The 20,850-nt window shown below is 41.2% G+C and overlaps 1 protein-coding gene across 2 annotated transcripts in view; it reads left to right on the top strand.

The window, feature by feature from the left end:
- The window catches only part of PARP15 (poly(ADP-ribose) polymerase family member 15), a 43,466-nt gene extending 23,404 nt beyond the window's left edge, over window positions 1–20,062 (top strand). For both annotated transcript variants that reach the window (XM_045583947.1, XM_045583946.1), the window contains 10 exons: window positions 565–801; window positions 1,827–2,048; window positions 2,324–2,402; window positions 3,848–3,997; window positions 7,909–7,971; window positions 11,286–11,453; window positions 13,056–13,265; window positions 15,721–15,854; window positions 19,172–19,346; window positions 19,651–20,062. In XM_045583947.1, coding sequence (XP_045439903.1) covers window positions 565–801; window positions 1,827–2,048; window positions 2,324–2,402; window positions 3,848–3,997; window positions 7,909–7,971; window positions 11,286–11,453; window positions 13,056–13,265; window positions 15,721–15,854; window positions 19,172–19,346; window positions 19,651–19,940 — 1,728 coding nt within the window. In that variant the 3' untranslated portion in view covers window positions 19,941–20,062. The remainder of the gene's footprint in view (window positions 1–564; window positions 802–1,826; window positions 2,049–2,323; window positions 2,403–3,847; window positions 3,998–7,908; window positions 7,972–11,285; window positions 11,454–13,055; window positions 13,266–15,720; window positions 15,855–19,171; window positions 19,347–19,650) is intronic.
- The last annotated feature ends 788 nt before the right edge of the window (window positions 20,063–20,850 follow it).

Here is a 20,850-nt window from a genome sequence, read left to right as displayed (position 1 = left end):
GATGGTCTTGGCACAGATCACAGATATCAGAGAACTGAGTACTGTAGGACAGGCTGACCTTCACTTCTGTGAACTTCCTTTGTCTAGCCTTTAAGGCTGGTCAGAAACCCCCTTTCAGATGGACCCATTCTTTCTTTACGTATACTAATGAAATCAAAACAATTATTCTCAGTTCCTGCCTGCCTAAAAGCAATTATTTCTTCCTCAGTCTCTCTCAAATTTTCTGTGTGCTTCTCTTTCTGCCACTGCCTTTCATTTATTTTATTATTATTATTTTTAATCTCTGGGTGTTTCAGTCATTTTCATAGCTCTAGGCTGACTCATAATTTTTTGACTTGATGGTAGTGGGTATGTATTTCCTTAATTTTTAAATTTTGGGGCTCACTTGATTATAGTGTCTAAGTGCTAACAACAGATTGTAAGCTCCCTGAGAATAGGGCTGATAGGCCAGTGTGAGATGCAAAGCATAGCTTGTGCAGTACCCCACAATACTTAGCAGGTCAAAGGTGCTCAGTAGTTATTTATTGATCCAACCTCTCACAAATTGTTGCTGTTTTCACTAAGGCCGATGTCATTGTCAACACTGTACCCGCGGATCTTCAGCTTGGAAGGGGATCACTCTCTCAGTCTCTTTTGTGTAAAGCTGGTCCCATGCTCCAGACAGAGTTAAATGCCACCAGGCAGGAAACAGAGGAGAAAGTGGGTAGCATATTCATGACAAGTGGCTGCAATCTGAACTACAAAGCTGTGCTCCATGTTGTGGCTCCAGACTGGAATAATGGAGCACGATCTTCTTTGCAGGTAAAAAAAAGTCCTTAGTTCTCCATTTCATTTGGTAGCATTGCTAATCTTCTGACATGGTATAGTTTTGTGGTTCTCAACCAAACCGAATTTATCTCATAGGGAAACATTTGGCCTGTTACAGCTGCTATTGGTAGCTAGGGGTAGAGGCCAGGACTGCTGCTAAATCCCCTACAAGGCATATGCCAGTCTCCACAACAAATAATTATCTGGTCCAGGTTGAGAAACCCTAACATGTATTTAGCCCTGTTTATTTATTGAAATCTTTATTACCTTTCGTGAAGAGTCCATCACAACTTTCAGTTATTTCAGAAAAAATTGACCTTTAAAAGGAATAGCAATTATTGGGATTCTCCAGAAATGGTGTCTGAAGATTATTGTAGATTAGCATAATAATCCTTCAGTATAACTAAGAAATGCAGCCATATTTGTGGTGTAGAATGAAGAAGGGTCAGTGCCCTTCTTTTGATGATATAATTTTCACCTCTATTCCTAATTTAACTCCCCTAACCTTTTTTTTTCAGAATATAAAGTAATATGTGTACCTTGCAGAAAATACACAGAAAGCACAAAAATATAATAAAAATCATAATCCAGCCACACAGAGATAACTTTGATTAACATTTTACTATATTATCTTCTATTTTATGCATATTTATTTTTAGTTAATATATTCTTCTATTTTTAATCCTGCTTATTTTTTTTTACATAACATAAACACTTGCCCATGTTATTTAAAACTTTTCATAAACATCAATTTTAATTGCAACGAGATACTCATAACATTTCCATACTGTTGGGACCCTCTCTCCTGCATGAGTCTGAATCTCTGTAAAAGTCTTCCTGCATGAGTTTGAATCTCTGTAAAAGTCCTCTCCCTCTTCTTGGTTTCTCATTCTGCCTCCATAAGCCCTGACAAAACCTAAGATAACAGAGAGGGCTTGGTCAGGGTTGCTGTAACCACAGTTTTTCTGTTTTCTACCAGCTTGAGCCCTAACTTATATAATGAATTTTGTACATTTCAGATAATGGCAAATATAATCAAGAACTGTTTGATGACTGTAGAACGGCTATCTTTCTCATCAATTACATTTCCCATGATTGGAACAGGAAATCTGGGGTTTCCCAAAGCTGTATTTGCTGAACTAATCCTTTCAGAAGTGTCCAAATTTAGTACCAGGGCATGGCTGAAAACCTTACAAAAAGTTTACTTTCTGGTACATCTTGATGATGATGAAAGCCGTAAGGTATGGTTACATATCTCTTCTGGTCTTTCTGGCAAGCTAAGTGCAATCTGATGGTTTTTTTTTTAGATGTACAAATAACAGCACTTTCTTCTTCAGCACTGGTATTGAGGAAATTCCTAAATTGAATCATAACCCTTTGATTAAAAAGTCTCTGAAATAAGAAAATCTATTGAGAACGATTGTTCCTGTTTGATGATTCTCCATGTTCCAAAGAATTGGGTTAATATTTCTACAAAGCATTGATGTGGTCAGTAACTGTGTTTCTTTCTCTCTAGGCATTTTTAAATAAATTCACTAGATGGTGGAGTGGAAATCTCAACAAGGAAAGGATTATCATGGTTGGAAATACCCAAGGTCTGGCTGGTTAATTTGTTCTACTGGGGCAATGTTTCCCTTTGCTTAGTAACTCTTTGGTGTTGTTGAAGTCCCATAGAAAGAGACAAATTCCTGTGAAGAACAAATCAGTAATGGAGAAAGTGTCAGTGTGTTCTAAAGAATAGATCATATTGTTGTGAATGAAATAACTGGTAATGAGGCCAGAATTTCTAAGATCCTATATAGTAAAAGGCTAATAGGCAAATTGACTGAACAGTGGAACAACTAGTCACTATGACCTGCACTGACCACCAGGAGGCAGACGCTCAGTACAGGTGGTCAGTGCGCTCCCACGGAAGGAGTACCACTCAGCCAGAAGCCGGGCTCACAACTGGTGAGCGCAGCCAAGTCTGAGGAACCCCCTAAGTGCATGAATTTCCTGCCCCTGGCCTCTAGTATAATAAAAGATAACTGAAATTTGCATGGCACATTAAACTTTACTGATTGCTTTCATAAGTATTATATTATTTAAACTTATACCATGGCCCCATGGGCAGGTGGTTGGTTCTGTTGCCATTGTATAAATGTGGAAACGGAGGTCATTAGTAGAAATGGCACTTCTAAGTTGTAGAGCCTCGGAGTGTAGAGTGGACAGTCATATGTCAACATGTTAAATGGCATATCACTGTGATTTCCCCAGAGCAGCCTTGCTATTGTTATTCCAGTGGGATATGAAGGGGAGGAAGAGCTCCATGTTGATTAGTGAGCTGTTGTTTAACATTGGACAAATGACCTAGCCACTCTGACCATTTTTCCTTTTTGTAAAATGGTAATAAAAGGATCGCCTAAAGTACAAACTTTTAGTTCTAAGATGAATAAATTCTGGAGACCTAATTTATAGCATGGGGAATACAGTTAATAATAATGTATCAAATACTTGAAATTTGCTAAGAGAGTGGATCTCAAGGGTTCTCACTACACTCACACACACACACACACACACACACAGCAACTGTGTGAGAATGGGTGTGTTAATCAGCTCAATTGTGGCATCATTTCACAATGAAAACTGACAATACACACCTTAAATATATACAATTTTTGTTTGTCAACCATACATCAATAAAGTTAAAAAAAAGAATCTCCACGAAATGTCAGCATGAAATGAGAGTGCACTTTGCTCTCTCACCTTCTTTCTCTCTCATGACATCACAGCAACTTTTGCAGACAAATAGATGGTCAAGCAGATGTTTCTGCCTCATCCTATTTAACTGAGAAAATGTAGATATTCCTATTGCTACAAAACATTGTTTTCTGATTTCCTTTTAAAAACAACAACAACAACAAAAACACCCAGCAGCTTAATAGACTAGGAGACATGGCAATGTTTGGATTTATTTCAAGGGGAAAAGAAGAAAGGAGAGACCCTTCATGTTTTTCCTACAGGAGCCAGCTGCTCCTTCACCCATCTCCTTTCTTTTCAGGTATCTTTGGGTCTGTCACTTGCCCTTGGCCCACAGTGTATGAAATGAAAATTGGTGCAATTACTTTCCAGGTTGCTATTGGAGATATTACAAAAGAAAGTGCAGATGTTATTGTAAACTCAACAACAAGGATGTTTAACCTGAAATCAGGTACCTCATTTAAATTATATTCTTGATTGCAAACATTAATAAAACCAATTTCTGGAAGGGAAATGGTGGCTAATGTTGCCCTGAGTAGACAAAGAGGTGTGTTGTAAATATACAGGCCCTGGAATCAGAAAGACTTGGCTTTCAATCCAGGCTATGCCAGTTACCATCCTGTGGCCTTGGGCAAATCACTCAACCTCTCTGAGCCTGACTTTCTTTGCTGTCTAATGCCTACTACCAAAGAAGCATAAATGGGGTATAAGTGATGTAAAGGTAGGGTGTATCTGATACATTATACCTAGTGTCAGCTCTCATCCTTTCTTAGCTCTGAACTATCAAAATTCCACACTTACAATTTAATCAGCTTTAAGTTCTTCTATTTCTATTTCCCTTTTTATGTTGATACTCATATCTCACCTCCTATAACTGCTCTCTATAGTATACTGACCCAAATGAAATTCAACCTCTTTTTCTTAATTTTTCTTAAAATATTTGACCAGCCCCTTTGATATAACACTTTTGAGCATGCCCTCTCTACATGTCTATTTATTTACAACTTATATACATTACTCATATGCTGATACATCTTGTATATTATAAAACACTAATCTTTAAATTAAAAGGGCAAGATAAAACATAGGATGGCTGGCTGGGTAGGAAGAGATCTTGTATCCTACCTCATACAAAGAACTTGTATCCTAACTAATAAAAGAGTAATATGCAAATTAACCAGCACTCTGCTACACTCACAAGGCACACCACCAGCCACGTCCACTAGCCAATCAGAGCAAGTATGCAAATAAACCCAACCAAAATGGCTGCAGCCACAGAGAGCAGAAGGGAGGCTTGGGTTTCCCAGGCAACAGAGGAATCCAAGGTTTCTACCTGCCCTTGCCAGCATAAGCCTTCACTCCAGGCTACAAAGTTTCAATTGTAGAAGGTAAATAAATTCCAGATACCAGGGCCTTTGCTTGGGTTGCCAGGGGGCATGGCTGGCCTGCAAACCACCACAGACCTCTCACTCAGGACACCCCATGCCCCAAGGGAAACCTCACCCTGATCTGGGACACCCTTCAGGGAAAACCAGCTGGCCACACCCATGCACCAGGCCTCTATCCTATCTAATAAAAGAGTAATGTGCAGATTGACCATCACTCCAACACACAACAGCTGCCCCTTGTGGTCAAAGATGGTTGCCCCCATGTGGACACAAGATGGCCACCACAATGTGGCCAGCAGGGGAGGGCAGTTGGGAGGCACCAAGCCTGCAAGGGAGGGCAATTGAGAGGGACCAGGCCTGTAAGGAAGGACAGTTGGAGGCAATGAACCCTGCAAGGGAGGGCAGTTAGGGATGATCAGGCAGGCAGAAGAGGGAAGTTGGGAGCAAACTGGCTGGCAGGGGAGCAGTTAGACATCAATCAGGGTATCATGGGAGTGGTTAGGGGGTGATCAGGCTGGCAGGCAGAAGTGGTTAAGAGCAATCAAGAAGACATGCAGGTGAACAGTTGTGAGTCAGCAGTCCTGGATTGTAAGAGGAATGTCCGTCTGCCAGATAGCCCCCAACTGCATAAACTGGCAGTCGGACATCCCTCGAGGGGTCCCAGATTGGGGAGGGTGCAGGCTGGGTTGAGGGACCCCTCACACCCCCCCCCCCCCCCGCCCTGTGCATGAATTTCATGCACCTGGCCTCTAGTGCATATAGATAGATAGATAGATAGATAGATAGATAGATAGATAGATATATGTATGCATAATCCATCGACATAGACAATAGCATACTAAAGGCCTGGGGTGGGGGACCAGGGCAAGCTAGAAGGGGTCAATGGGGAAAAATTTGGACATTTGCAATACTTTCAACAACAAAGATTTAACATTTAAAAAATATTTTCTAAATTGCAAAAATATTATGGAACTTACCATGCAGAAGTGAGTCTGTAGAATATCCATTCAAAAAAAATTTTTTTTAATTAATTCTCACCTGAGGATATTTTTCCATTGATCTTTTAGAGAGAGTGGAAGAGAGAGGGAAAAACAGAGAGAAACATTGATGTGAGAGAAACACGTCAATTGGTTACCTCCTGCGGGTGCCCTGACCAGAGGGGAGGAGCCTGCAGCCAAGGTACATCCCTTGACTGGGATCCTTTGGTCTAAAAGGCTGACACTCTATCTCCTGAGCCAAACAGGCTAGGGCTTCATTCAATTTTTATAAAACTATAAAGAACATTCAATTATTTAAAACACAGTAAATTAAATATATGCATTTATTTTTGCTCCCTCTTGAAACCCTGACAGAGCAAATGTAAAGGAATTAAAAGGGTATGAACCCACAGAGAAAGAGAGTTGGAGGGAAAACAACAGTAACAGAGATAGCAACATATTTTCAGAAGCAGCTAGCCAGTGAAGGCAGCTGACAGAATGGAGAAAATAGTACCTGCGGGAGAGAACCACAGCCCCTAGAAACACAGGAACTTGAGGCAGCAGGAACCTGGGAAGGCAGGGGATGAAAAGAGGAGAAAATGGAATTGGATGGAAATCTGAGACCTTTGATGCTATCCCCTATCCTGTGCAGCAGTAACTTCCCTTGCTCTTTCCTAGCCAGAGTTGGGAGGTGTAATTTTTTTTAGAGACACTGAACCAGGGAGCTTTGCAGACTTAGCACACTGGGAACAGGTGAGATGAGGACGGGGAGCTAGACTGAAAACATGGTTTCAGTGAGGTGTCTGTAGTGAACAGTGAGTGCCCAGCCCCTATCCCAGTGGGGCTCTCTGAGCAGCAGATGGGTTTATACCCCCTAGACAGGAGATGGGAGTATCCTTCTGGGGTGAACCTGATCACCCTAAAATCCAGTAGTTACTGCCTGCTCACCTTATTCTGAAGCCTATCAGTCAGCAAGCCTCCTGCACAAGGAGCTTCCAAAATCACTCTTACAGTCCGCGTTGGTGGTATAGTGGTGAGCATAGCTGCCTTCCAAAATCACTCTTACATATGGAGCGACAAATATCGCCTATTTGAGAAAAACCTCCACCATTGCAAAGTCAGAGGCCAAAACAAACTGAAAAAAGGAGATTTAAAAAAAGAGATAATTCATAATCAAGTAGATATGTGTACATAGGTAGGTAGGTAGGTAGGTAGATAGATTGGTAATAGATCTTCATGATGATGCAATAACTAACATTTATTTATACTTTGTGTGTGCCAGATTCTGTATTAAGTAATTCTCATCCGTTATCTCTTTCAATGTTCAATGTAGGAAAAGTACTATGCCAGCCTTTGTGTAACAGGTCAGGAACTGACTGGTGACATGTTAGCTAGTAAGTTGTGGACTCAACTCCAACCCAGTGTGCCAAAATGCAAAGTCCATGTTTTCAACCACTGAACCCAGTTGTCCTTAAATGTGACCAAGGTGGTGGGGCTGCAGCCTTGATCAGAAGATTCATTGGACTGAAGCCAGCCAACTATCTGTAATTGCGAAAATCCCAGTCAAACAAAATTAAATAACAAAATCAAAGAAGTTAAGTAAATTGCTCAGGATTATGATAGTTTTTAGATCCATGCTTCTCATTCGTCTCAGAACTTTTCTCTTTATATTTTTATTCAATTTTGTAAAGTAGTAAGCATAAAATGCAAAAAAAAAGAAAACTTAAATAACTGCAGAAATATCCCAGTACAAATAGAGACGGTAAAGCTGCAGACACTGGAGACTTTCCGCTGTTGGGCAGTGCCCTCCTCCTGTGGATCAGATTGTTTATTCACCTGCCATTGAATGAAGGCAGCTATAGAAAGGTGATTTTCTAAGGAGGGGAACGTCAATGGATTATGCAAAGGGTGAGCTGAATAAAAGCCTAATGTGCAAAAGCTATAACTACCTATTGAATATTAACAGATGGTTTATATCATTAATATGTCTTCTGTAGGGGTGTCAAAAGCAATTTTAGAAGGTGCTGGACCAGCTGTGGAAGATGAATGTGCTGCACTAGGTATGATGTCATGTTGCTGTTGCCTACAACCTATAGAAATTTAAGGGGCTGAGACTATGGTGAGAGGATCCGTGGGTGGAGTAAATGATGAGTGCTTTGGAAGACGGTGGGCTCACTGGGAGAGGAGACAGGTGGTATATGATGTGGGGACTGTCGGGGAGAGGTCCTCTCTCCCACCATCCCACCTGTCTCTTCCTGAAAATTAAAAAGAACCCAGGCCTGGGACCTAACCCAGGCTCTGCCTTCTACTCAGGGATCCTCCCTGAGCTTTGTTTCTCTTCTTTCACCCATAAGACAGTTCTACTGATGAGGAGTATGACAATGGCTATCCCACATGTGGTTGTGAGGATGAGAAGGAAAAATGAATGTAAAGAAAGTTTTGTAAGCTGTAAAGTGCTATATAAATGACCTTTTACTTACCCCAGTCTTATTCTACTTCACATAGCACAGCATGAACCTGAGTTTTACTCCTTTTATGAATAAACTAGAGGCCCAGTGCATGAAATTCATGCACGGGGGGTGAAGGGGGAGGGTCGCTTCAGCCCAGCCTGCACCCTCTCCAACCTGGGACCTTTTGGGGGATGTCCAACAGCTGAAATTGGGCCTAAATCAGCAGATATCCCTCTCATAATCCTGGACCACTGGATCCTAATCCATCACCTGCCTGCTTGCCTGGTTGCCATTAACTGCCCATTTCTCCCACTGGTCTGATTGCCCCTCACTACCTTGGTGTGCTGGCCTGGTCACCCTTACTGCCCCCCACTGCCGGCCAGATAGCCCCCAACTGCCCCCGCCCTGCTGGCCTGGTCATTCCTAACTGCCCCCCTACCCCCCCACTGACCTCGTTGCCTCTTACTTCCCCCAACCCCCCCGCAAGTCTGGTTGACTGTCACTGCCCCTCCCACCCCCCACTGGCCTGGTCACCCATCACTGCTCCCCCTGCTGCCCTGGTCACCCCTCACACCTCACCTCCCCAGGCCTTGTTGCCCCACACAGCCTGCTTGTTCAGTTGTTTGGTTATCCCTCACTAACCCCCCTGTCGGCCTGGATAGGCAGCCATTTTGTGAGGACATGAAGCTTAATTTGCATATCACCTCTTCATTATATAGGTTAAGTGAGCCTGTGTGGGTCTGAGGGGTTTTATGACACCAACCAATTATCCACTTCTGACACTACCTACCTAAGTTAGTACCAGATCCCACAGGTTAAAGGTCTCAGTCCCACAAAATTGCCCAAGCCCTTCTCCCACCCACCCACCCCTCCTTCAAATGCCAGTTTTAAGTCTCAGGGGCCACCTGTACTTCTGACTGGCTGGCTATAAATTCAGAGGTTACAAATAACCCCTTCTCAGGTTCAACAATTTACTAGAATTATTCATAGAACTCTGTAAAAACACTTTTCTTACCTTTCCCAGTTTATTGTAAAGGGTACAACTCAGGGACAGCCAAGTGAAAGAAATGTGTCAAATGACAAAACTAAAACAATTTGATGATGAGTGTGAGGTCCTTTATTTAAGAAAACAACCTGTGGAGGGGCGTGCAGTGCCTTACAAGTATGGAGCACTCTTCCTGAGGGACTGTGGGCAAGAGCAAATTTTCTAGAGGATTGGAAGTGGGAGCATGGGAACAGTGTGTGATTGGCTGGGGTTGTATATTGGACTTTAGTTAGAAAGATCAGGGAACAAGGAAATAAATATAGTGCTTAGAGTTGGTTCAGAGTTGGTGTTTGGGGATTAGCTGTCTGAATATACTATGTTTCTGACCAAGTGGAGCATTTACAGGAAAAGGAGGGTTTGGTTTGAGAGTTCAGTTTGCTGATGTGGCACACCAGGCAGGAGTGTACATGAAATTTTTATATTTATTTATTTATTTATTTATTTACTTATTTATTCATCTATTTATTTATTTTTATGCCAGCATGGGACAGGGTATGGGGAAAGAGGCACAGAGCGGTTAGGGGTGATCAGGCTGGCAGGGGGGCAGTTAGGGGCAATCAGGCAGGCAGGCAGGCAAGTGAGCGTTTAGGAGCCCGTGGTCCAGAATTGTGAGAGGGATCAGGCCTAAACCCACAATCAAACATTCCCCAAAGGGTCCTGGATTGGAGAGGGTGCAGGCCGGGCTGAGTGGACCCTCCCCCTCCCATGCACGAATTTCATGCCCTGGGCCTCTAGTTAATGTATAATAGATACTCTTATCACTCAGGGGATTCGAAGGGCTCCAGGAACTCTGAACCAGGAGCCAGGAATGAAATATTTATTTTTTTATTATAGCATGGTGAAGAACCTATAAGAGTGAGCATAAACTGTTCATCCTTCAAAACCAGGACTGAACCTCGGCAGAATAGACAGTCAGCTCTGAGTATGATTTGGAGAAGTCATTTGACAGCACATTCTCACAACTGACCTATTGTCATGCCTGAAACTCCCACCTTAATAGCTCTCCTCTGATTAAGACATTTTCTCTGGAGTGAATAAATTCCTGGAGAGAGATCAGAGGATGGTACTATTGGTCCCAACTGGAGGACATCAGCAGGGATTTATTTGTGTGCTGCAAGAGCTAGCTGTAGCTTGGAAGGCAGAAGCAGAGCATGAAGCTGGCCTGACAGCTGGAAAAGTCTAAGGATGATACCTGGGAGAGGAGAGCGGGTGGACACCTGAGGGGCAGCAGGGAGTGCCTGCGTGATGGAAGCTCACCAGAAGGGTGGGGTGGGCAGGGACCAGTTCTCCTCCTGCGTTTTCCTGGAGCCTTGCTTTGCTCAGAGAGCAAAAAGGCAGTGCCTTAAAACAAGCCCTGCTAATTTCCATGTGCTTACGAGCTCCGTGGGTTCTGAGGGAGGGGAAGTTTTCATGCTTTCACACCTCCACACCACACAGTCCACTACTTTCACCTCCTTGAAAAGTGAATCTGGCTGAATGAGGCATAAATTACTCCTCTGGACAGTAGAGAGGGAGTTGAGAGCTCTGGACACTGACTGCTTAGATTCAAATCCTGGGCAGTCTTCGGCTGCTGACCTTAACCACCGCTGGCTGCTGTTAAATTTGTGAAATGGAGAAAACAGAACCTATGTCACAGGCTTTGAGGAGTGAGTGAATGAACTCAGGTGCAAAATATTCAATAATGAATAACCCGGATTGTAAAGGAAATGAGCCTGTCCCAGTCCCAGAGAATGAAATCAGCTTGATCGAGGGAGGTTGCCCTTGGTCAGGAATCTTCAGGGCTTTTTCCTTTGTCAGCTATTTTCATTTCTCAAAAATCAGCGCTGCTTCCCATAACTAATGTTCTGTGTGTGTTTCCTTTCCCCCCCCCCCCCCCCAGCGACACAGCCTCACAGAGATTTTATAGTTACACAAGGTGGATTCCTATCATGCCATATAATAATTCATGTCCTGGGAGGAAAAGATGTCAGGAAATCAGTTTCCAGTGTTCTGAAAGAGTGTGAACAGAGGAAGTACACGTCTATTGCCCTTCCTGCCATTGGAACAGGTTTGTAGCCTCTCATCGCCAAAGATTCAGAATTACTCAGATTCCTTTAGACAACCTCACTTTTAATAAACTCAATGCTGAGTGCAGAAAGCGATAGTGAGGTAAATCAGAAAGTGGGCAGGCAACCTGTCAGCCCCTTCTAGGGTCCTGAGCCCCTTTTACCAATCCTTTTCCTTATTTTAGGTTTCCTAAGCATCTTTCCATGTTTGGCCCATCAAGGTTTTCCTACTGTTCATTTGTGCCCCCCCCCCCCTTTGGGGGACTCATTTGTTCTCATTATATCAATGACCATTTCAGCACTGACTCCCAAATCAGCATTTCTAACCTTCTCCAGAATCTTCTCTGGGAGATTTCTCTGTCACCAGAAACAATGATATTACAATCCAAACTCATCATCATCTCTTGAGTTATTTCATTTTCTAGTTTCCTCCTTCTGTGGTGCCATGAATTCCCAGCTGTCCTACCACGCTTGCTTCTTTGTGTCCCAGACCCCTGTAGTCAGCGGGTCCTGTTAAATCTTCTTCCAGAGGGTGGTTCAGCTTCAGCCTTCTTTTTCGTTTCCAAACCCATAAGACCACTCCCAGCTGATTTACTGCTGTGTTTTCCAATTGGGTCCTCATTTGTGGAGTCATTAGATTGAAATGCAGTTACCCAGGCCCCGTGCAAGGCACTCGGCATAAAGCCACGACTAAGATACAGTCTCTGCCCTTAACCAACAAGCTCAGATTCATCCTGCTCACAGTTTCTAGGAACACTTTCCTCACCATCTCTATCATATCATACAATCATTTGCTCCTAGTTGAAGATGATGTTAATAGCTCACTCACTCCCTGATTCATTCACACCTGATTGCTCATGCTTTTAAAGAAGTCCTGAGAGGGGTTATATGATTTAATAAAACTTCAAACGTAAGGTCACCATGGGCGAAGACCACTGTTACTTCTCGCTTTGTTTTCCCTGGGCGCTGGGTGTTGGAGTGGCTGCGAGCATTTTTAGAAAACAGCTTAAAAAGTTGACTTAGGAATACATTTTCAGCATTTAAATTTTTATACTTGGTTGCGATTTCTTTTATGATTCTAAATATTCACTTTTATCATAATTTTCTGTTTGGAATTTTATGTTCTTCTGAGATGTATACATTTCAAAACTTACAATGTATGTGAACCCAGCCTTGACAATGAATCCCCCATTGATAGATAAGAACTTAAAATATAAAAGCACAAGGTCACACAGCTAGAAGGCAACCTAACTAAGTTCAAACCTAGGCAGCTTAGCCTGTACATTTCAACTATTCTTTTTTTTTTTTACACTACCTTTTATTTTTTTTTACCGCTATGCTCTTAATTACTATAGTCTTGCTAACATATTCTTATCTCTAATATCTACTATCTTCTATTATCACTCTAATTTTATAGCTGAGTAAACTGAAGTTTAGAGGTGATGTGGGCTGAGTTGTATCTCCCACAACTATGAGATCAGTTTCTGGCTATAGGGTGTTGCTTTCTTCTTTCTTAGCATCAGGAACTACATTTGCCAGATCTGATCACATGACCAACACCAGCTGAAACTACTTTTGTCACTTAATTTTTTTTTTCTCTCCAGGAAATGCTGGGAAAAACCCAATCAGAGTTGCTGATGACATAATCAATGCTATTGTAGACTTCACATGTGAACATTCTACTCCATCATTAAAAAAAGTTAAAGTTGTCATCTTTGTAACTGAGCTGCTGAATGTATTCTATGTCAGCATGAAGAAAAGAGAAGGAATAGCAACATCACCTACCTTTCAGTCCACATTTTCCAAGGCTGCATGTAAGATGTTCTTTTAAAAATCATGTGGTTATCTGTAATATCACTTAGAAAGTGTTTAAATGCAAATGTTCATTATTTCTATCAGTTTTAGGGCTTTACAGAAAACCTCCTATAATACTTGGGAAAAGTATAGGAACTATGGAGCACAATCTCTCTGTCAACCGATTATTCTTCTGAGGGACAAAATCATGCCTGAGAAACTGGAAAAACAAATGAGCAGAAAGAGAAGAAAAGGGCTGAGAGATCAGAAAGAGGGGAACAGACTTTGAAAATCCAAGCCAATGATCTCATGTTCTTCCTTTTTGTTTGGTATTGACCATCAGTGCCTCTTGAAGCTATGAACTAGCTGGTCAATACTGATTTATTGATCATCCACCTCTAGACAAGTTAGCCTGTGATCAGAGCAGATGTTAGAAAAGAGACGCCAGGGCCATCTGGTTTTACTACATCATGAGCAAATAAATTCCTGCTGTGAAAGTATCTATATCGACCTGCTCCTCTGATGTAACCTTCTCCCATTTCATGACTTCTATATTGCTGTTAAAATAACTAGAAACCCAGCCTCCTCTTGCAATCACTGTTTTTACCCCCCTTTTTTTTTTTGAGCACTTACCCAGAAAGCACTGAGTTTTACTGGCAATGAGGCCAGCAGCCTTCCTAAACTGAGAATTGTTGTCTACCAGCAAGAATTTAATTTCTCCCTCCACTTACTTCCTGATAACTATTCTCCTCAATGTGCTGAAACACACAGTACATGTAAGAGCTCCATGCACACACACAAAATAAAGAGAAATACTAGTTGGATTTGGCAGTAGCAAGTAATAGAAAATCCACTTTAAACTAGCTTAAGCAAAAAATGGAATTCATTGACTCACCTGTCTATAAAGTCCAGACATACTCAGGCCCAGTCTGACTCAGTTGCTCATTTGATATCATCTGGACTCTGACTTTCTTTATCACTCATTCTCTTCTTCACTTGTAGAGAGGAGACTGAGGCAGGCACACAAGGAAAGGTATAGGAGGGCATTTGTCTTCAACACCAGGAATGGGAAAGGAGAGAGAGATTTATCTTTTAAAAGGTATTTATAGGGAAAGAGCCCAAGAAAGTGCCCAGTACTCTTTAAAAAAGGTGGCTCACATGTTATTTTTTTATGAAGCATGAGGCTGTAGAAAAGACCAAGCACAATCACTTTTTAAATAAGAACAATAACCATGTGTTTGTTTAGAAAGGCTTTAATGCCTCTTACTTTAAACTTGTAACAATGCCATAAGGTGGTAGAGAGAGCAGATCTTATTATCTCCAGTTTGTAGATGAGAAAATGAAGATTTACATGGCTGGTCACAGGTTGAGGCTTATGGGGTCTTCTGACTCTAAGTGCTGGTGGTTTTCTGCTCTGTAAGCTCATGGCGTGAAAGGAAGGGAGGGCCTAAAGAAACACTCACCTTTCTTTCCAGTCTTGCCTGCTGCATTCAGAAAAACAAAGAGCAGGTCCAAGAGAACTCTAACCCCTCTGACTACAAATGATTAGGCCAAAAGATCTGGAAGGGGTGGACAGTGAGGGAAAGAAAAGAACTGAATTTGCAGAAACTACACACCCTACCAGAAAAACTCTTTGAAAATGGAATTTGAAAGATCTCCCAGATTAGGTTTAGATGCTTCTCTTTGTCACTAGGATTTCATTCCCTGAATGGACTTGGAAAACAGGATGGAAGTTCCCTAGATCCCTCTCCCAGGCCTGGCATATTTTTCACTAAAAATGGCTAAATTGTGGCTTTGTTTGTAAGGAGAAATCCTTTGGTTTTAATCTGTGGTATTGTGGCATTTTCTTTTCTAATACAATCTGCCCATATTTCTACTAGTCATACCATCTCAGGACGCTGATGTCTATGTAGCTCAGTGTGTTTAAAGTTTGTGCAAGCTGTTGGAAAGCAAAGGGAAACTTTGAGCTTGTGAGATTATGTGAAAGCATTCAGTAAGCACTTGAGTTATTTCCTTTAGGTGGTGTTTACTTAGCAAGGAAGATGGGATACAGAACAATGTGTTTTAAACATCTTTAGCAAGATAATTGTGGTGAAAAGAAAAATAATAAAGAGCCACACTAAATAGAACTTAGAAAAGTAAAAACACCAATAAATTAGCTTTCATGTTTACATATTAGCTTCTTATGGAATTAATTCCATAGAAATTTCTGGGAAAATAATCATTTCAAGCTCAAGTGAATCTAAGTTTATCTGAGTATTTTAGCTAAACCATTAATTAACCTATGTGGTATTAGTGTCAGAACTGTTCACTTCATCTGTGTTTACCAAATTTAGGATCGTAGAGTTATAGCTTCCTCCCATCCCAAAGACTAGAATTAGATGAATGAATGAGAAGAAAGAGCATTAGAAATGCCTAGGTTTTCAGAGATCCCTGGTAATGAATGTCATGTTTCTCCAAATGCTAACTTTCCAGATAATATTCCTGAATACTCGTCTGACATGAATCAGCAGCTGTTTCGTGTGATCCAGCTACAACCTGGACAGCCAGAATATGACACTGTGAAGAATAGATTCTCTCAGACTTGTTTTTCCTACAGAATAGAGAAGGTAATATTGTATTTTAAAAATGATTTCTCTTAAATATTGAAGAACTAACATGAAAGCTATCTTTTTATATAAGATTCTTTTTAAATATCCTATATTTTAACTAGAGGCCTGAAATTGTATGAAATTCATGCATGTGTGTGTGGGGTTCCTCAGCCTGCCTTTACCGTCTCCAATCCAGGACCCCTTTAGGCATCAGGCCTACACCGGCAGTCGGACATGCCTCTAGCAATCTGGGACCACTGGCTCCTAACCACTCACCTGCCTGCCTACCTGATCACCCCTACCCACTCTGCCTGCCTGTGGGATTGCCCCTAACCACTCTGCCTGCCTGCCTGATTGCCCCTAACCATTCTGCCTGCCTGCCTGATCACCCCTAACCACGTCTGCCTGCCTGCCTGATTGCTCCCAACTGCTCTATTCTGCTGGCCTTACTGCTCCAACTGCTCTCTCCTGCTGGCCTGATCACCTCCTAACTGCTCCCCTGCTTGCCTGATCGCCCTTAACCGCTTCTGCCTTGTTCCCCACCACCATGGCTTTGTCCAGAAGATGTCCGGTTTAATTAGCATATTACCCTTTTATTAGTATAGATTGGACTCACTCAAGTTCCATAAACTTCAAATCTCATGATTCATGCATTAACAATAACGAAGGAGACCCCCAAAAGTTATATGTATATGTTGGGATACTTTCTCTTACAATTAAAAAAACACACTGAAACTGGTTAAAAAAAAGAAATGTATTGGAACTTAATGGAAAGTCCAGAAGTAGGACGGCATGTGGAGCAGTTTGATCCAGTGGTTCGATGATGACTTGGATCCAGTTTCTCTGGATTTGTGGTTCACAGTGTCAGCCTCGTTTGAAGGCAGGATTCCCTTCATGATTATAGGACGGCTGCTGGTGTCAACCAGAGAGTCTCAGCTTCTCCCATTCGCATACTTCAGATGAGACACTGTGTCCTGTCACACAATTAATAGATAAGAATACCAGGCTTTGTGTTGAGTGGGACGCTCAAACCAGTATGGGTTGGGGAAGTTACCATATACTGATTGCCTTGGACCTGGGCTATTGGAACCCATCATGAGATTTATTTAACCCAATTGGGTTTCATTTTAGAACTATAAGGAGGGTCAACTCCACCCAAATCAGAAGTTTCTCCACAATGGGGATGAAGTGGAATGGATGACCAGAGATTCTACAATGTCCATTCATTATGCTGCATAAAAATATTAGCCAGTAAAGTGTAGGAGTTTATTAGAAGGTCCTTATCAGACCATAGGTATCAGAGCAGGGTGCAACAGCCCAGTAACTTAAAATCTAGCTGGTTCTTCCATAAAATTGTATACTTAACTACCTTACAGCAATTATGAAATTGTGCTTTGGTAACTTTGCACATGCCTGATTCCCCTGTTTGGCTGCGGACTTTGTACGGTAAGAATCACCTCCTATTCATCTTTGCATTCCCAGTATTTAGTATATTGTGGGACATAATACCTATCGAAGGAATGAGTAAAAATTCCTGAGAAAGAAGGAGAATCAGAAAGAGAGATTGTAGAAGGGACAGATTTAAAGGAGGAGATGCTTCATTATGTTTAAAGCTGTTGGGAGTACTAGAACCTCGCTTTAATTTGTTTACCCAATTTCTGCAACATTATTGGCTCTTACACTTCTATTATACCCATTTTAAAAAACATTAACTTTGAATTAATTCCATAACTTACCTTCTGTCCTGCTAAATAAATTCATTACTAATTCATTGTCTCCAACCTTAGCTGAACCTTCAGGTGCCTGGAATCCCCCCTTGCTTTCTCCAGTCAACCCCCTCATCCATTTCCTATTCCAAACCTTCATCATGAGGCTTCCATCACACTCAGCAGAATAACTTTCCCTCCTGCTTTTATCACTTGGTTTCCTCTCAATATCTGCTTACAGTTGTGCACTCCCTTCTTCTTCAACCCTTCTTCTGCCTTTCTTTCCAGAACACCATTTGCTCAGATTTCCTACTCTCCCCCGAGATGTAGATTATCTGGATTTTTTTTCTGATGCTTTCATACTCCGTGTATGTTCTCCTAATCCATCCTTTATCATAGCGAGGGGTAGTGGTTTGTTTGCTTGTCTTTCTCTCCCTCTAGACTGAAAGTATTTTGAAGGTAGAGACCCAACACAGTGCTTCATTCACATTAGATGTTCAATAGATGATTAGTGAATTAAATTCATTCTCTAGAAGGAATGAGAGCCAATAGAGAATGATTTTCTGGAAAAAAAATAAATTGAAGGACAAAGTTCCAAAGAGAGTGTGGTTCATGGTTTGAAATGCTGTTGATATCTCTGGAAAGAAATAGTCATTAAAATAGGCAGTTATGAGGTGATTTGTGACCATAATTGGAGCAATGCAGGAAGAATTATGATTGGGAGATCTGAAGGAATTATGGAAATAATTATTAAATGATTACAAATTTTTGAGTAGGCATTTGAATGTCAATAAATTTCTAGGGATTTCAGGTAAACATTTTAATATAAATTTAAGTTCTTTTATGTAAAAGTATTCAATAGATAACAATAATAAGCAGTATTAAAACATACAGATGCGTTTAGCCTACCCTTTTTCTGAAGGCAAAAAGCTACTGTTAAACAAAACTTTAAACTTCCACCGCTGCAAGTCTTTTGGAAAAAAAAAAAAAAAAAAGGGTTGTTTGAGTCATTGCTACCAAGAAAAATGACCAGGTCCTGAGGCCTGAAGTCTATACTCCTGCAGCAGTGCCAAGTGGAAAAGATTGCATGCCTGCCTTCCTGGAGTCAGCAAGCATTTTGCATCAAGTAGGGCAAAGAAGAGTACTAGTTTGAAAGAATTTACATTGGCTGGGGTAGAGAAAGAGTGTGGGGAAAGATGAAGCAGGGCTAGTTCTGGGATAGGCACAGAGTTGGTCAGGCAGAAGTGTTTGCTCATTCAGACTCCTGGTGGGCAACTATCTGGAAAATTAATGTGTAAACAAGAAGCTGAGGAGGCTCCTGGGGTTTGATGGTGCCTGGCTATTCTCTCATTTAGATAATCTTAGCAACAACTGCCTAGAAGTTGGTTCACCGCCCAACATATACTCAGGAATGAGAGCAATCTTGTTAGCTGTTTGGTCTTCCACTCTCCAACCCACTGTAGTTCAGTGTAGAACATCTCAGAATTTTTCTTTTGTCATTACCCACTCTGAATTTGCTGGTTTTTGCATTTTCCTTCTCCTCCTTCTCTCTATTGCTTAAAGACCACAGCAGACACTGTACTGAGCTTTATGGTCATATCCAGATGTTTTGCTCTTTGTCATTTGTAGATTGAGAGGATACAGAATGAATTTCTCTGGCAGAGCTACCAGGTAAAGAAAAATCACATGGACATCAAGAATGGCCATATAGATAATGAGAAAATCCTCTTCCACGGGACAGATGCACACTCAGTGCCACATGTCAATCAGCACGGCTTCAATCGCAGTTATGCTGGGAAGAATGGTAAGGAAGCAAGTAATCTGACTGATCAGAATGAGGTGAATGGATGTTCTAGTGTTGACTATTCATACCCAAGCATTGTAGCCATAGATGGCAGCCATACTGTTATTGTCAGGATAGAGCTCATTCTGTTTCACCCAAAAGGAAACTGGCAAACTTTCCAGGACAGATGAAGGGAATTTTAGAAATGTGGCTGTGGTGACCAATAACTGCATTCAAATTTTATTTACTTTTTAGGTTTGGGCATGGTTCTGCATACTGTGATAATTTTATGTTCTTATGAAGGCTTTTGTCTTTCTCTCTGCAGCTGTAGCCTATGGAAAAGGAACTTATTTTGCTGTTGATGCCAGTTATTCTGCTAATGATAGATACGCCAGACCAGATAGCACTGGGAGGAAACATATTTATGTTGTACGAGTACTTACAGGAGTCTATACACTTGGACGTGAAGGAATAATTACGCCTCCACCAAAGAACCCTTACAATTCTACAGATCTCTTTGACTCTGTCACAGATGATATACACCATCCAAAGTTATTTGTGGTATTCTTTGATAATCAAGCTTACCCTGAATATCTCATAACTTTCAGATGTTAAAACATAGGATTAAAAAAACAACAACACATACACACAAGAAAACCGCAGAGGTGATTTGGTCATCTATTTATGAGAACAATTTATAGAATTTTTGTCTTTGCCTATGGTTTGTTTAAACATATTTTAAAAATCTCTATGCTAGGTGCTATAATGCTAAAAAAATAAAAAAAATAAAAAAGGAGAGGGGGGCCCTTTTAAATGCATATTGCACTTTCTAGCATATCTTTCTTCTGAGCATATTGATGGGTAGAAGCTGAAAAATATAAATGACACAATTATAGCTACAACTACAGACACCAAAACTATAGGAAACAAAGAGAACATTTCTTTTTCTTCTATTGGAAAAGAATTAAGATGAATCATCCTAAAGCCAAGTTGTCATTGTTCTTATTAGACTATGTTAAAACACCAAACTGTGTTGAGCTAAACCATACTATTAAATGAATAGGCTGCTATTGTGCATCTGTAACAGTTGTGCCTCCTTAAGAAACTTATTAGCAAAAGAGTGACCGAATCAAAGAATATTATGTCAAATTTGTTGTGAAACAAATCAGGTAAAAATGCATTGTATTGCTATCTAATGCTACATAACAAATTATTACCAAACTTAGTGTCCCTGTGGGTAAAGAATTCAGGCATGGCTTAACTGAGTTGTTCTAACTTAAGGTTTGTCATGAAGTTGCAGTGAAGATGAAGGCAGGGGATGCAGTCATTTGAAGGATTTGCTGGGGCTGGATGATCTGCTTCCAAGGGGAATCACTCTAATAGCTGGCAAGTGTTTTGCTGGTTGTTGGCAGGAGTCCTCATTTCCTCTCCACCTTGGCCTCTCTGCAGGCTGCTTTAGTGTCCTCATGACATGGCAGCTGACTTATTCCACAACTCAGGAAAGAGAAGGCAGAAGCCACAATAT

The sequence above is a fragment of the Pipistrellus kuhlii genome, unplaced genomic scaffold (assembly GCF_014108245.1).
Source record: "Pipistrellus kuhlii isolate mPipKuh1 unplaced genomic scaffold, mPipKuh1.p scaffold_m20_p_2, whole genome shotgun sequence".
NCBI classification, from domain to species: domain Eukaryota; kingdom Metazoa; phylum Chordata; class Mammalia; order Chiroptera; family Vespertilionidae; genus Pipistrellus; species Pipistrellus kuhlii.
This window is presented reverse-complemented; position numbering and strand designations above follow the sequence as displayed.